The following is a 17,911-nucleotide window of genomic DNA, read 5'->3' as shown; positions in this document are numbered from 1 at the left end:
ACATATAGCATCATTTCTTTTTTTATGCTCATCCTTTCTCAGAGTACAGATGACCACATGAGCAGAGAGAGAAGTTACAGAGTATACCCCGTAGCAAACTGCATTGCACCAGACACACATGAACAAGCAGTGCAATTGAAAGTATGAGCAATGAATGGGCACCATATAGCAAGGCAAGGACCAGAAAGCATGATGACAGAGCCCTGGCTTAGGCAGATGTAAATTTGCTTCCACTGGGGCTGGGTAAGCTTCCTTGCAAAAGTTGCATCTAGTGCTCAATGCCACTGTTCAGTCAAGATAACCTGATTTGGCAGTAGTTCAACCCTTGAAGTATCCCATGAGTTCTATGACCCCAGTCACACAAATAGTTCCCCAAGGTTTCAGCAATACACTTTTCTTAAAATCACTGAGAATATCAGTTCCTTCCTGCTGGTCTTCCACAGCCCATCAGCACCATGTCAGCAATTTCTCTTGCGCGTATTTCGTAATAGGGGATCAGCTTTTTCACCGCAAGCTGAGCTCAGTTTGTACATTTGACTTGGCGATAGCACACAATCTTGCAAATTAAATGTTAATTCATATTTGCTTCTTATAATGTCCAGACAGGCTTTGCCTTCCAGTTTCTGAAGTACAGGCTGCCGCATGCAGAACTCTGCATCTCCCTGGAACGTGGCTCAAAGCTGTACTCAGGCTCTACTATCAGGATGAATTTTTTTGGCTTATAAGGAAACTGTTTATAAGCTGCTGCATATTTTTCTTCCTTTCTCCTGACAATTATCTTTTGGTTATAGATCAGAACCAAGAAGAACAACAGGATTTTTTTCTTAGCTACACCTACAGACATCTTGTGTAGACAGGAGTAGAAAGGTAAGAAGGCACAATCTGCAAACCTAAAATTAGATGATGATGGAGAGACTAAAGCCGGCTACCAGAACTAAGGGATGGATGCTAATGTGTAAAGGTAAATAACTTAATTGTATCACGCTGTCACATACTCAGAGTGACTGCATCTGTATGTTAAAAAAAGGAGGCAAATATAAGGAAATTAAACATACATTTTCCTATGGACATGGTCCATATTTTGATTTAAAATTGGTGGAAAGGAAAAATTGAACTAAATATGTGAAATATGAAGGAAAATGAGAATAATGGTTTTTTTTAAAAATGTTCTTGCAGATGAATATGATAGGTATGAAACAAAATTTTTCCTATTCTTGGCTGGAAAAAAGTGTCACTTCTGGTTATCTGCCTTAAAAGACACAGAGGAATAAAGGAAACTTTCTTCGTGTTGATTAAAACTGGCGTTCAGGTCCTAGTGCCTCAGAAGAGACAACCATGATACACCACCAAATACAAGCACTGACTAACCCTGGCTGCCGCCTGCCCCAGCCCAGCTCACGGGAGGAGGTAACAGTCGTCCCAGACAAGCAACGGCAAGTGACACCAGTTTTTCCTGGTGGGTTCTCACCAAATGAGTCCACAACAGAAGTGAAGTAGATGTAGGTTAGATCTTCACTGGGGAAAGAAGGAGAAATATATCTAGACTTCACTCCTCACCTCAATGCGATTGCTGCACTAATTGCAGCTTGTCTTAATATCAGCATCTCTGCATTAGCTCTCCAGAGCAGCCAGCCAAGAAGCCTAACAATAAAAGGCACTTAGGGAAAGCTGTTTTCATTTCTCCGTATCCCACCAGTTCCAGGGACCAGGGGCTTGGGACCCTGACTTTGCTGTGTGACTGGTGTTCACATAGCTGCAGCCTTAAAACCTTCTGGGCATGACCGCCTGCAGACACAGCAGATTTCCATCTGTCTTCATCATCAAGCTGTGGCTGTCAATCCCACCAGCTTCACGGGAAACCCTGGTGTTACCAATCAGCTTAGCCTACTGTGCACACGCCGTGCAGCTATAAACCATAAAATTATTGTTTTTACAAGGGCAGTGGATTTAAAATTGCCTGACCCCGCCAATTCAAGAAATGCAAGGCCATTGGACAAAGAGAAATACATATGGAAATGGATAAAATGATGCGTGTCAGCATCTTGGGATGTAACCGAACCCTGAATTTACAACATATATAAACAGAAAATAGAAAAGGTATTTTGTATTTCTTACGGCCTGATATATACAAGAACCGTCCTTGGAGGAGCAGTTCACTACATGATTTCTAAAGCCAGCAATGGCAGCAGCATCGTCTATGGGTACAGAGAGACAACAGGTGGGAGAAGCAGACGAGACAAGTTTTCTTTTAGGTGTATGAAGTTTGTATTTCATTCATGCTATTTGTGAAATGGAATAACATCAGCAAGTAGTCATGAGGCCACAAGTTAGGAAATTACATCATATATTTGGCATAACTGCAGGATATAAATAACCTGGAACATCAAACCTTTCACAGAAACAGATGCAAAAAAGGATTCACTTGCCCCTGGGCAATTCACAGTGTGTAACATTTACGCATGGATGGGCAAGCTGTTTTTAGCTTCCCAGGAGTCAAGACAGACCTAGCAGAATTGGATTGCACATTCCCACAAGAAGGGCAGCAGGTGATTGTTACAAGCTGCAGAGCATAGCAAGGAAGTTAATTCGGTACACTGAAAAAGCATAAATCCAAGAAAGAATGTACAGAACCCTTTTCTTTCTCTCCATTCCCCTATTCAAAGTAGTTACAGGAAGAGAAATTATTCTGAGCGCTATAATTTAGTATAAGTAACCCTCATCAAAAATTCTCAGTAGCCCACCTTACAATAGAAACAGTGTATCATCTCCCCTCTTCCCTTTGGGTTATTTTAAACCCATTTGTGAGTCGTTCAACACCTAGAGCCTGAACCTGCAGAGATAAAAGCACAGGAATAAGTTTATTCCCACAACCTGTCTTACAGGTCCTTCTTGGAGCAGATGTGCATACATGCTTTCAGAACAGGGGACAGTGAAGCATATGTGACCCAAATTAAATTAAAGTAACTCTATACAAACTGACATTTATTGTGTCTTCCGCTTTTACAAGACAATGACTTAGCTCTGTGGATAAAGGCAGGCACGGATTACTGAGATCCACAGGGCATTGGACCACATACCTGTCAACAACTATTGGCATCCTATACCGTTCGTTAAAAGGGACAGCATGGACGCACTTCTCCTGGGCACTGGAATGAGCGCAGTGTCAATCTAGCAGCTAGAGAGTCTTCAGAATAAGGAGCTGCAAGTAGACAAACCTGTCTGTTAGGCCAAACACTTCAGTAAATTTTAACTCATAATAGAGAATGCAAATGAAACAAAAACACTGTTTGGAAATACTCTCCGCACTTCCCCACGCTGAGTTTTAGAAACTTTCCTTCTTCCTTCCCACTCCCACCAGGGGATGAGCGACAGCCTCAGCGCGTTGCTGAAGAAAGATGCAACTGAATCCCACGCCTTCCGCAAACGTCCTTGTTTGCATGGGGATAGTACTTTCCAGTGAAATAATAAAACAGATTCCAGGCAAAATACTTCATCCTCCCTTAGCACCTAGCAGCCACGGCAAAGCACAGAGGTTTTGGTAGGTACTACGCAAACATACACAGAACTAACTTTTTGCTGTCCCGCTCCTCTGTGTCTTGCAACATCATAAGAGGTCAAGTAATCACTTCAGCCTGGATTTCCCACATTAAAGATCTGTATTGCTGGTCTTGCCTCCCCAAAGTTAACTTTTGGCGTTTCAATCATCTGCAAAGCCTTTTCTTTACTCAAGAGCTCCAAGGTGTTTTAGTAATTTTGCTTAATTATGTTTTACAGTTTTGGGTTGCCGACTATTGAGTGTAACGTACTTTTTACAGGTGAGCAAAGAGAGGGAAGGCACAGAAATCAAGTGAATCCACCATAAGCAGGACCATGACACTGGTATTTTCTTAAACAAATCGGGTTAGCACGCATGCTAAACTAGCAGGAGGTGTACCCACGCGACTTCAGTAAGCCTTCCACAAGTTAAATAAATAGTGCTCTGAAGCAAAGGTGTTCATTGCTCATTCAAGCTTATCTAGATACGGACCGAAACAACGCAGAAGGCAGATAACTGCCACTTCCAGAAACGTCCCAGGAAACCAGGACTGCTTGCCTATTCTAAGGCTTGTTGCATTTCTTTGTCTTGCAGCTACAATTAATAACCATATGCAGAAGTTCTAAGATTTCTAATAGTTAATTGGAATCATGATCACATAAAAATGATTATCCTGCAGCCTAAAAATAATCTAAGCACTGAGAAACAATTTAAAGCAAATGGCAGTCTTGCTGATTGAGATTTTACAGATGTTACAGGGAAATTGCTTCCTTGCTTCTAGCACTGCCATAACTTTAAGATACAAATATAAACAAATCTTTATAGTTTTACCCATCAGCCTTTGCACACGGCTGCTGCAATCACTCCTGTCCTAGATTTTTCTCATTTTCCATAATGATTTTACCTATTTTGATCTTCCCCTCTTATTCATTCTCTCTTGCAGTGCAGACAGTAAAACACAAATGTTACTTAAGTACAGAAATCCTTAAAGTAGATTTCACTGGGGCTAGGGGCTATTTTTAGCCCAGCTAGCACAGAGTCGCACTGAAGCGTTTACTAGCTTGAACATAGGTCATAAAGTCTGCATTTGTCATTACCAAAGGCCACCTGCAGTTTAGATAATTTATTATCAGTGACAACTGTTTATTACTCTCCAACAGGCAAATAAATTTAACCCTTCTCTCTCAGTCATAAAGCTCCCGAGCGAACACTACAGCAGTGACCTTTGCGGTGTCCCTCCAGTATGTCTTTTAATCCTTATGCCTACAGAAACATACAGGGGAATCGCTGACCTCAGATTTACAAGCTTTCCATGCTGCTCAGGTCTTCAAGTGGGAAGTGCCAATTAGACACGCAGAGCCAACCCCTCGCAGGAGAGCTCCCAGAGACAGCAGATAAATTATCCAGAAAACAAAGCAAGCCCATCTGCAGAGGCAGTGGAAAGAAGTCCAGAACCCAGACCTGAGAACAGAGTACATTGCTGAATATCCACCACTTCATGTTTTATCAATTGCAGTATTATTTCACCTCAAGTTAACCCTGCAGGTAATTTTAAATCCCTGTGAAATATTCAGATATGAAAAGCAAAGCCATTTATTTTGCACTCTGTTTTCAAGTATCTTCTCTACTGCCTTTATTACCCATTACGTTTGTATTAGCTTCCTGCTGTCCATCACCGTCTCCCAATGTTCCCCCCCGCAAACTCACAAAGAACTTCCTAAAGAAGTCTCCTGGCCCACCTCTCCCTTGCTGACTGCTTTGGGTAGGAGGTTGAGGGGAAGGGCAAGAAGATCTTAATTCAACAGGTTTGGGCAAACACAAGAATTTGATCATAGGTAGTGATTTACAGAATCAGAGCTCAGTTGCTCTATGGTGGGTCTTTTCTGCTCTATTAAACAGTGACTGCATTTCAGCCCAGAAGAGCTGCTCTGTGGTTCAATCTACTAATAATAGAAAGGATGGAGGAAGGAATTGCATATTTTTTCAAATCAAGGTAATTCTCCCTGGGAATACTGCCTTATTTTATTGCCCACCACACTACCTATATGATAAGCCTCATAGTCACCCTCGGTTTCCCTTGTAGTCAATAGATAAAGTTGATGGTCAACAAAGACAGACATGTGAAGGTTATAATTTGGGTTTTGGATTGCCTAGATTGGGAACAATGTAACATTTCTCTATGACTAATTACCACAAGAAATAAAAGCAAGTTGGTCTTTTCTTTATAAGCCTAATGAACAGAACTTGAGGTTCTGAAGACAAAACAGTTAGATACCTGTTTTTCTTCCTTTCATAATGCATTCATGTTAAATAAAGCAGAGATCGTCTTGTGTCTAAACCAGGTACACAGCCTCACCAAGAATCCATTCTCTAAACACAGAAAACAAATCTGAAATCTGACTTCCACCTTCATTCCTCACAAACTCCAGTTCACCATATAATTTATTCTTGATGAATTCTCATTTGTTATCTGGGTGGACACAATTCTTCAGCAATTAATGTCCAGAGAACCCAAGCTTAGTCTGTATCACTTGTTGTGCTTAGATGAATACTAATGTAAGTAATTTTATACAGTGAATTAATATCTACTATGTAAATAATTACCATGACCTCCTCAACTTCATTCCTTAGGAGACTCGGGGCAATTAAAAACAACTATCCTGATGTTATTCCAAAACTTGCTGAAGCCAAGAGAAAGATTTCTATTTATTTCCATGGAAAATAATCAAGACTTTTAATCATACACTCATGCCTTTAAAAGTGTTGTTTGTGACCTTAATTCATTTGCAATCAAAATATTCTGTGCAAAAGTACTGGGCGTGACAATGCCGGCAGGTCTTCTGGGGTTTCGTGCCAGATTACTGAGGTCTCCAGCCTCCGAGGTTAGGATTCTGGTTCTCTACCACCAAGCAGCAAATCTGGCAAACCCTGGGAGAGCTGGCTGCAGGTAGGGCTATTGGGACTGGTCTGCTGACTCTTCAGCAGAGGGCTGGGCAACGCAGGACCGAGTCTCGCATTTGTGGAGGCAGGAACCTGAAGCACTGGCTCGGCTCCTGGCTCTGCAGCTGGAGGCTGGATGCCCTGGGAACCCAGGCATGTGCTGCAGAAGCCATCGGGAACTGCAGCTTCTCTGCAGAGAGCTCCTCCACCCTCAGCCTCCTGAGCAAAAGGGCCAAAGCAACTCAGATCTCAGCTGCAGTGCAGCGATGGATGCAGAGGCAGTGCCTCTTTCAAGAAGGGAGCTCCCCCTGGGATCGTTTGAGAGGAAAAAAATGACCGGTCAGAAATTTTGTATCTGAAATGCTTGCAAGCAAAAAGCCCATTAGCTCAGATGGCATAATATAGGCTGTGTTTTTTCATAACGTGACACTGCTTAAAAAAGCAAGCTGACACATTCTGCGCTGGCTTTATCTTCTAAATGATTTCATGTTCTGTGCCAAATCCAGCATATTATAATAATCTTGTCCTGGAATGGAACGTGGGAGAAATTATTTATTACATATATTCACATACAGATGTACCTCTCAAAATAATCTGATGTTTGCACATATTAGTAGCTGGGACAATAAATACATTAACAGCTTACTGTCTCCCTCTTCTATGAAGATTATAGTTCTCTACTCCTTGGCAAGCACTTCGGATTGTGCAACAACATAATCATGCATCATTCTCACGTACTTTTGTGCTATGGAGGTCTTGTGCCAGCTCTCAAGTTTGTTTAAAAAAAATCTTCTAAGATAATTAAGTTTGGGGCTGTTGCATTTAATTGTTTATTGATACAGTTAAATATCTTCAAAACCCGTGTTCCTGTCAAGCCAGCCTGAACTGAAGAAAACTTTGAAAAATAGAATTTGTTCTTAATTCTAGAATTAACTTACACTACTGAGCCACATGGAGCCCAAATTTCAGCCTGGCTGCACAATTGATTTAGAAATATACATGTAATTGAAATTAAGGATGCCAGATTTACTGCTGGGATACGCTGCTGCATTTCCACTGATCTCCATAGCATTAGTTAAGAGCGAAGGTCACTTTGCATTCCAGCACGCTTGAACAACTGGCTGAAGAGCAATGCCACAGGCTCTGGAGAGCTTCTGAACACTAACAGAGCACAGGAGAGGTGAACAAGGGCAAGATGTCACTGATGCCTTGAAGTATGTCTTTACAAAAAAAGCAGAGGTAACTCGTAAGAAAGAGATTGAGTGCTAACAGGCTTTCAGAGATCAGATTAATCAAGGGAAAAAGTAGGGCACTTTGTGCTGATTTTGTTAGAACTCACTGATCTGTGCAACTACTACTTAATCAGCATAATGACTTTCATTCATTAAAATGAACATTCACTTACTGATGAACAAACCTTCTGTCGTATTTGTCAACAGTGGCCAGTTCTTCAGAGGAAGGCTAAAAGCTTCATAGCCCTCTGATGAACACGCTAAAACACATCAACAAGACCAACAGTAAAGAACTGAAATTGGCTGGTTAGAAATGATGTTCAACTGGCTGCTGTACGTCTCCTTGGACTATCCAGCTCTCATGATGTCTGAGAGACTAAAAGCCCTTTTGGCAGCATGATCTTTGCACATGTAGGATCATCTGTATCTCCTGTACATCAGATTCCTGCCTCTGTTGTCCCCCAAAATCATTTTCAAGCTTTCAGTTTTGCTCTGGTAAAGATGAAGGGGGTGCCGCGCGATGCAGGTGAACACGCAGAGCTCCTGTTGCTTTTGGGGTGTGATCAGAACAATAGCGCTATTCCCATGTGTTCATATAAAAAAAAGCAGTGAAATCTGCTGAAATGAAAGCTTCTATGGTGGAGGGATGCTGCACTTTGGGAACATGACAGCATAAGATCCCTAAACTTAGAAGGGTTAATCGTCTCATGCAACGAGGCCCCAGATTTCAGGACAGCCCAAGAAAAGCTACTGATTTTAGAGTCCTCAGAAAACTGAACACCCAGCAGAATGGAGTTCTCCAGCCCACGTGGAGCAGAGCTAGGGCTCTGATATAATACACAGGGATTAAGCAGTGGGCTTACAATACTCTTTCTGAAGATTAGTATAAGATTTCCTTCTTAGATAATGTGATCAAGTCATGAGTCAGTCCCATTTCTTCTAGTCATCAATATCTTTCTGCGCTGCCATTAACATATTCCTAATTTTCTGATTCCTAGGGAAGACATCCCACTAGGTTTTGGTGTAACCCCTTTTTCCCCACACAGGCTTGTTGTATAACTTGCTGGCTAATCCATCCACCAGGGAATGAAACACAGAATTTATCTGACATTCCTACGTTACTGCCCTGGAGCAGATGCTCCAGCACAGAAGATTTTCAGATTATCAAGAGGGGGTAAGAGGAATGTCACAGCCTCTGCTGGTCTATGTAGGGACATTTATCAAAAAGACAGCTGGTATAAGATCGCTATATTCCCTTTCCCTGATGCAACAAAAGGTATTTTAAAAACGTTTTTAAGTAATTAAGTTGAAGCTAATTTTCCAAAATTCAACAGAATGAGGATTTCTTTCCCCCAGCTGATGAAGCTGTTCCCTTTATGCTGAAATAGCCTCAGAAAGATAGCATTATCTTTCCTCTCAGTCTCCATGTATGCCAGCAGACGTTTCCATGAGGTATGCTGCTCACAAAGCACTCTGCCAAAAGGCCAGAATCAAGGTTTACTGCCCCACCAAAACATTAAGCTTTTTCTTGAGAGAAATAGGAGTCTGTTTTCTTGAAGTCAAGGAAACTTCTCCCCTACTCTGGTAGGGAGGAGACATCTGGGCTATCTCACTTTGACGATCAACAGAACAATTAAACACTTAAGAAGAAAAGTAACCCTTGAGCTTGTGCAGTAGAAGAGCTTCACATTTTATATCTCAAAATGCACAGGGGCAGAAATTTGCCCAAACATTAATGAAACTTCAGATTGCAACCTTGGTTGCTAACAAGAAATCGCACCTCTCATCCAACAACAAACAAATACAACTCACGCAAGAAAAAGGAATAAAATCTACATGAGAAAATAAGCAGCAGGGCAAATTAGTCTGTAAAAGCTTCATTCCTAAGATACTTATGTATCTGGCACGGGTAAAGCACCAGAAAAGACGCATGAAGGAGAAAGGTTGTGATGGGCATCCATGTCGCCACAGCTCTGGAATGCTGCAGTGTATGTTTAAAGAAAGCCCCTCTGAGAATTGCAGGATCCACATGGCACAGTGCACACATGGTGCACAGTACAGCATTATCTGAGGAGCGGATCTGAACAAGGAAAACATCTGCATTTCCTCCTGTTTGCATGGCTACAATTTCTCCTTCACAAGGGAATTAGGTGCCCCATCTGCATTAGAGCTAGCACTAGCCAGCGTGCAGTTTTCCTCTGGAAGGCATTTTTCTCTAAGGACAAAAGCTGCTTTGAGAGTTGAACTTGAAGCTATTCTGCTCACAATGTACCTCAGTGACAGTAAAGTAAAAAAAAAAAAAAAGGAAAAAGCAAAAAGAAAAAAAGATAAAAAATCAGCACTGCTACAGTTTTTCTGAGTGTTAGCTTATTAAGGCAATATTTGCACTTTTTCAATGTATTTTCAATGGTGGAGAGCCACCAGAAGGTGAACAAAACCCATCATGCATATGTAAGTACCACGACAGACCTGACAAAAATAACATTTAACCAATGAGCAAGCGCCCGCAGGACAAATGCATGTGGGTTTACCCATTTCGCTGTGCATGACTTGGCTGTGTAATACATATTTTGCATCAGCTTCTGCCCTGACTTTGTTCACATCAAACCCTTGTAAGAAGATCAACAAGCTCTTAGGAGGATATGAAATTACTGACACAACAGAACTCACACAAGCCATGACTTAATTCAGCCAAGTGTCCTTAACTGGCCACCTTTTCCTAGAGTATTTCCAGCTTCCACAAAATTTCTGGAAAGCAAGAGACCAATATTTAAGAGTCAGCAACAGTTTAGCTAGAGTTTTACACTATTTACTTCTATTTATCTTTTTTCCCCTGTAAGGTTTCCATGTGACAGAACAGTAATTTGCAACCACCACCACTGAAATGCATGACTTTGCATACATTGCCCACTATGGTGCAGCACGGAGATATTTCAAGCTAGCTTAAAATAAACTGGCTTGAGCACAAGAAACGGGTCTAGATGTAACAACACAGGGCTCTGCCATGGCTTCATCTATCCCAACAAGGACCAAAAGCAACTGGCACAGCTTGCAGATATGTTAGGCTTGGGTCAGTGGCCACCTCTGAGCTCAGCTTCGTGTGCAGGTTCTGTTGCTTCTACCCCATCTTTGAGCAGGTATTTTGTTCAATTTTAACAGCACTTCGGCAGAGGAAGTTTAGGCTCCTGCTACCCATGTCCTCAGTGCACAGCCACTTGTCACAAGCCCTTGCAGCAACACCCACATCGCCATCAAACAGGCAAATTAGCTGTGCCACATACCACAACAGCAGCTGTGGCATCTGCAGAGAGCGGGAGCCTAACCCCCTCCCGCGTTACCCTATGGAGACACTGCAGAGCCGTATGGAGACACCGCACTGCAACAGCAGGCAGCCTGCATCCCTGCCACACTGAGCAGGGGTCACAGGATTTTTAAAAGTAAGGAATAAAGTTTTCATGCACCTCAAAGGTGATTTCCAACTAAGGGAGAAGGTGAAATGGGAGCCAAAAACACGTGAATTTTCTTGACATTTGTATGGCACAGGAAATTGCCTTCTTAGGATATCTGGTCCTTCTAGGATATAAAAATTGTAACAACTGGAAAAATAGCCAAATGATGACATAAGAATCAAAATGAAAATTAGGCATCTGAGAAACAAAAGGATTTTCAAAATCATACTAACAGTTTTGCATTTAAAAATAATGTTTTGTAAAATATTCAACATCCTCTCCTTTTTGGCCAGAGTACATATATGCTAAATGTTCTTAAAACTGCAAAAATCAAACAAAGAGGATCAGACATGAAATTCCTGATTATGTAGGAAGAAAGTATCTAAAACCCAAAGAATCAAAAGACCAAATGTTTAGTATACTTTCAAAGAGCAAGCCCATACTCAATCGCTCATCAAGTTTAGCTCTTCCCAGATTCCGGGATCCATTTTTTTCTGGCTTTAAAGCACTTCCTAAACATTGCCTCTACAACACCACCTAAACAAACGATGCACTCGTATGCATAGTGCATATTTTATGATCTGCTAGACCAGGATTTCCTGAAGCGTGTTCATAAAAGAGATCATAGGGGAGGGGATTTCTTTCCACATGCACGACCTAATTTAATTTTCAGTTGCTTCTGTATTTTAATATTTTTTTATGCTTCAGTTCAATTTCTATTCCACTCCATCCCCCACTCAAGAAAGGAATCTAGAAATATAAAGGATAAGGCCAGGAAAAACTTGCAATTTCTTACAGAGGCTTACTTAAAAGAAAAAACAGCCGCAATGGATTAATGTATTTCCTTTCCCACAGCTTTTTCACTTAAACCATAACTGTGCATATTTACTGCGACTCTTCCATCTGCCAGTGGCATTGTGCTGACGCATCCAGCGCACAGGCTGCGGGGACTGACAGCGAGGAGACACGTCCCACCACTGCTCTCAAACTTTGTGATTAATACGGCATGAAGCCTGGGGAAAAGCCGCACTTACAGACATTGCTGACTATCAACAGCGACCCAAATCCTTGTTATTCCAGCCGTTTATCCTAATCATGAGTCAAGTCTTTAACAACAGAAAATGCTTATGAACAAAAACCAAAACAGATTGTTGTCAAAAGCTTAAGTCAAGGGATATAATCAGGTTTGCTCCCTTCTCTTACAAGAAGTCCTGCATAGCCTGTGTAGTGGAAGAAGAAATGGCTAACGTAGGCGTTGGCTTTTTCTTTTAAGAAAAGCAATACAACCAAGGAGGAGGTACTTACCTTTTACAAGGTCAAATTGAGTCCACATCACTGTCAGAGTTTATCCTTTGAACCCAATCCTTTCAGCAGACATACATATAAACACACACATTTGACAATACGGGAAGTGTTACTGATAGATAAGTTATGTAAATGATATGACATACTACAGTCACCTTTAAACTTATTCTTGGAGTCCAGAGGTTTCTGGAAGAGATCAACCAGCCACATTGTCACTCCAGTGCCCCGAAGTGACAAATCCACTAACCGCAGCCGTGTCACAGTAATTCTCCCAACAGCTTGGTGACCTCTTTACAAACCTCTCTCCAGCACAACACTGGCCTGAATAAACCTAGCTCCTCCCCAAACTGAAAAAAGTATGTAAAAGCCTGTAAGTTGTTTCCACATAGTAAACTTCCAGAGAAGGTGATGTTTCTCTTCTTGTTTGGGATGGCAGGTCTGCTTTTGGGGGGATTATTTCTCAAATGTCACTCTTAATTACTAATAAGCAAGCTGACTGCAATTCTGACCCTGACTGCAGAAGTCCACTGGTTTCAACAGGGCTTTCATCCCTCTTTGTATTTTGTGTCTCTCTAACACTTTCTATATGAATTACGGAGAATGCCCAGTTGTGACTGGCTGAGATGGGCAACATCTCAGAGCAAAATGCAGCCATTTTAGCATCTTGAGAAGATTGCTGAAACCCACATGTAAATCCTGGTTGTCTAGAAAGGGTGAAGTAGAGAGGTCCTCAATCTATTGGGAAGTACAGCTAGCCTGGCCACCAGGATCCTACTGATGCACCAAATAGCAGCAAGACAGCCAGGAATGGATAAAGTAAACTCAAGCAGCTCCCATACTATGGAGAAGGTTGACTCCTTCCAGAGGTTAAAGTAACGCAGTCTCCCTTTGCTGAGACCAATAACCAGGCTTTGAGATACAGATGCTTACTCACGAGGAATACAAATCAGACCTATCAGTTTGCTGCGCAGGAGTTACCAAAAATGACCAGCTTCAGATACTAACAACAGGGCTTTACACTCAAAACTGTGGCCTGAACACAGTCGGCCTTTCCCTACCCCCATGAAGCATCCAGACAGGTGCCTTCTCCTTAGACTTGACCATTACCATTAATGACCCACATCAATGCTCTTCACGCTCATTTAAAATAAAAAGGTGCAAGCCTTCTTAACTCTCTGCTATAAAACTCATTCATTTACATATTAGTACAAAGAAGATTCCCATGTGCAGCATACTAGTCTCATCTGTCATCAAGCTGAAAAAAAAAAAAAAAGTCTACTGCTCTTGACAGGCTAGGAGGTAAGAAAATGACTTTTGGTCAAGAGTGTCAGATAATATGGCAATCTCATCAAGGAATGTCATAAGAAATATCACCCATTGCTGTTCATAAACACAAGCCTGGTTTGGCTTCAGTTCAGTTGGGTTCAGTTACAAGCAAAGAAGGATAATTAAGCAGTTCATGATATGGAATGGCTAAAGCATGTGCAATCTTATTTATGTTCTGTGCACCTGTGTTTTCTACGGTTTAAATTATAATACTGATCTTTTAAACTGCACTCGGGGAGTATCCCAGTTCATTCACATGAGAAAGAGTAATATGTTCTATTTTTAATCAATATGTAAACGAAAAAGGATGCAAGATATTGTAGAGCCTTACTGGTAGCCCAATATATATTGCCAAATGACTATTAAATTGTTTACTATTGTCTCAAGGCAACCCGAGCCCTCCCAGAACTAGTCTGTGTGCCCAGTTCACTTGTCGGTGTTATTCCTCTCCTTTGTTCTCTCTGTGTGTATGATCTTCTCTGTTGTGCTTCAACTCACATTATTTAATTCACGGCATTATGGAAACCTCTTGTAGCTCATCTTTCAAACCAGACTGTAACCTCTACCCGCGTAAGCCACAACTGCATTTTCCAACACTCAGAGCAACGAAACCACACAATCCTTGCTAAAGCCCTCTAATCCTTAACAAAGTCTTTGAGGTAGAGGCAACCGCTCCTGTTAGATGTGCACAGCGCCTATGGGAATGGCACCGAGACCTCTCAGTCCTCATGCGATCTAAGCCGTAGCGATACAGAGGGCGAGAGCTCTGGCTACGAGGCTGTCGGCGCAGCCGTGGGATGCCTGCCCGCCCCGCCGGCAGCCTCACGAGTGACGCCGCTGCGGAGCGAGGGGTGAGCAGTCTTCACGCCTGGAGTCCCCTGCCACACGCCTATGGCCAGGTGGGTAATACAGCAGGTTTACTGCAACTGCTCGCTCTTTTCCTAGCACTGACAGACTGTTCCTGCCCTAGATATGGTGGGAAAGATAATGTCCTCATGCTTTTACTTAGTTATTACATTTTTAATTAGTTATTGCAGTATAATGGTCGATTATTGCATTGTCTGTAATTTCATTCTCTCTATGTTCCAATCACTACTCTTCACAGATCTTACAGGAGTTACCAGATATTTCCCAGGTATTTTTGTTTTGCATATCCTTTAAAAGTACTTGAAAAGAAAGCATTGATAATCGGTTTGGATATAAAAATCAACAGGACTCTAATACAAACTCTGTTTTTCAAAAAAGCCAGCTAGGTTCAAGCCTCCTAAATTCATCTCCAAAAAAAAAAAAATCACCATATACAGAAGAAAGAAGAGATTGTACGGTATGTGTGTGTGTGTCTAGACAGGGAATTCATGATATACGCGATGGCTTTGTACTTCCATTCCGTTTTAAAGGGTATGGGTAACACACTATGGTATTTTTGTATGGGAACACTTTCCCCTAAGCTAGAAGAACAAAACTGGCTCCATAAAGGAAAAGTACATCTATACAACTGAAAGAAAATTAAAACTCCTTTCAAGATACTTAAATGCATACAAAGGAAAACAACGTTTCTATCCTTTACAATTTTAAAATGCAACATTAAAAACACTGTAATGGTTAAACATAACCATTAGCTGACTTCTGTATTATAATATGTGGATTAATGGTAATTAACAATATTTATGTAATATACCTTTTATACATCCCCCCCTAAATCTAATGCCAAACACATAAAAGAATTGTCTGACTGACATGTCGTATTGCTCAACCGTTGTAGTATTCTGACATTTAATTATAACATCAAAATGCTTTTGCATTCGTTCCCTGTACCCTCTGGACAGCACAGAACACTACCTACTGAGCTCAGGGTGGATTTTAAGAAAATTTACTTTGTTGCCAGCATTAATATGAATATATTAACTTCAAAGAAACAGAAATTATGTAACATTTTAACTGCTCTCACATATTGATGAAATGCCTTGTTCAAGAGATTCATTGTTTTTCCTCACCCCCATTCAATGGTCCTTCATCTGTGCTATACTTCTGTTATACTGTGCCTCTTAGAAATATACAGAAATATACTTAAAACTTACTAAAAATATTACTTTGAAAATATTTGACTGAAAAGGATAAAGTGTCAATTCAAGCCAGGTGTTACTATTTTTTAAAAACAAGTTTCTAACATAAACAGTTTACTTTTAGAGCATTCACAAAGAATGAGATGGCTTTTAAAGAAGGTGTTTCTAGTATAACAGCCAAGGTCTAGGGACATTTTCATTGTACTTTTTTCCAACAAGCCAACAGCATAGCAGCTTCTAGCTGTATGTGCAACTCAAACCTCTCAGAACAGCAATACAGACATATAAATTTCTTAAATGTTTAGATTACCAGCAGTACAGTAATGGAAAATTATGCTGAAAGTTATAGCATCTACGATACTTTCTCCCAAGTAATTAGAAAAACCTCTGTTATAGACACGGACTTTTTTGTTTTTAACTGTTACTCTTCCCCCCCCAGCTGATATTTTATTTCACAGAAAAAGCAGTGCATACTCAGTTTTAGATTATGGAGGGTTACACAGCATTAAGACTGTCAGAAGAAAGAGCAAAGGCAAGCTGTGAGCCAGATTAACACAAATGCTCTGTCACCAGGATTTTCCTCCCACCACCTTTCATAGGTTTTTTCCATTTAAAATATTCTCTGTTTCTTAAATTTAAAAGTAATCCTTCAAACAATCTTATCGTTGTCTTTATTTGAACTTATGAAGTAGATATGTTCAGTGCTATAGTTTCAGTATTTCAGACTTCTCTGTTAAGAAGGACATAACCAACCCAGCAAACACATTAACTCTATTTTAGTTCGTGGCAATTTAAAGATTTTCTTTTAAGACGACAATTCTACAAGAGATGAATTTGAACATTCATTCTTAGTAACCGAAGCTGACTTCCAAAACAATCACATTTTAAAACTCTGAGCACATTCAGACTTGTACTTGAGAAAAACAGCAGGAGCTCAGCTGACCGACAAAGCAGTGAGCATCCTAAACATTTGGGATTTACCATTAAAATGAAACAACAAGAATTAACGCACTCAGTCGCCTCTCAATCCGTACTGCATATCCTCCTTAATAGGCAGGGTTTTTTTCAATATTAAAAACATCAAACACAAGTTGATGAACTTTTAAGATTATGTGTTATCATAAATGATGAGTAGTGAATACAAAAAGCAGTCATTAACATACTCACCTACTAGTTTCAAGAACACATAATTACAATTGTGGCTGTCAACCTTTCCATTTCAGAGTTTTCCTGCAACCTTTAAAATTCCAGAAATAAAGATGACTGTAACCACATTTTTTTATTATGACTACTTTCTAAAATATATTCTAACATGTATTCTGAACGAGATTCTTTATTTTTATATTAAGAAATTCTACACTTATTAGAATGCAGCTACTTAGGCCACTGATTTAAATGAACAATCTTTGAAATAGAAAGCAGAGCTTTTATAAGTTGCCCAGAGAAGCTTTATTTTTGCTGTTCCTGAAATCTAGAAGTGTTAGAGCCAAGACGCGGTAACCCATTATTGTTTCCCCATTGCAAATGAAACAAACAAAATAATAGAAACCCAACAAATCTTTTTGACACGATACACAGAGACCTAAGACAGCTTTAATCAAATTAAGTATCACTACTTATTTGAAGTTGTTGACAGAATTCACCAACAGCATCTTTAGTTGAAAATGGAGACAGATGAATAATTAATATAAAGAAGTCTAGAAACAATTTTCCTTTCATGAATTGTCCACCAAAATATTTCTTCTTCTTTTTATTAGCTAGACAATTATCTGAGAAACTGTTGAATTACATTCTGTTAAAAGCTGGCTGATAATATGACGTACTTGGGCCATGCTCACTGCATGTTGGTCAGAGCAGACACTTTCAGGCTCTACTGAAAATGCACAGGTATTTTTTAATACTCTTCCAGCCACGGAAGGAACTTCCCTTAAACAACCTGGTCATGTGCTTAATGTTCTCTGCTTTGCTGGACAGTCACACAAGTGAAATCAACTTAAACAGAAAGCAAATAACAAAAATAAAGGCATAGCTTTGATGCATTTGCTTATGAAATTCTGAGTG

At 40.5% G+C, this 17,911-nt stretch overlaps 1 protein-coding gene across 9 annotated transcripts in view; it reads right to left on the bottom strand.

The window, feature by feature from the left end:
* The window catches only part of RBM20 (RNA binding motif protein 20), a 107,819-nt gene that overhangs the window by 61,041 nt on the left and 28,867 nt on the right, over positions 1 to 17,911 (bottom strand). For 2 of the 9 annotated variants that reach the window (XM_087768191.1, XM_087768190.1), the window contains exon 2: positions 3,078 to 3,199. The exons of 5 other annotated variants lie outside the window; for them this stretch is intronic. In XM_087768191.1, coding sequence (XP_087624317.1) covers positions 3,078 to 3,097 — 20 coding nt within the window. In that variant the 5' untranslated portion in view covers positions 3,098 to 3,199. Of the gene's footprint in view, positions 1 to 3,077; positions 3,200 to 4,827; positions 4,852 to 17,017; positions 17,088 to 17,911 lie in introns of those variants that run through there. 2 more of the 9 variants (XM_087768192.1, XM_087768193.1) reach the window with 2 other exon arrangements.

Source organism: Nipponia nippon, unplaced genomic scaffold (genome assembly GCF_047370975.1).
Source record: "Nipponia nippon isolate SJK-2023a ecotype South Korea unplaced genomic scaffold, ASM4737097v1 scaffold_3, whole genome shotgun sequence".
Taxonomy (NCBI): domain Eukaryota; kingdom Metazoa; phylum Chordata; class Aves; order Pelecaniformes; family Threskiornithidae; genus Nipponia; species Nipponia nippon.
This window is presented reverse-complemented; position numbering and strand designations above follow the sequence as displayed.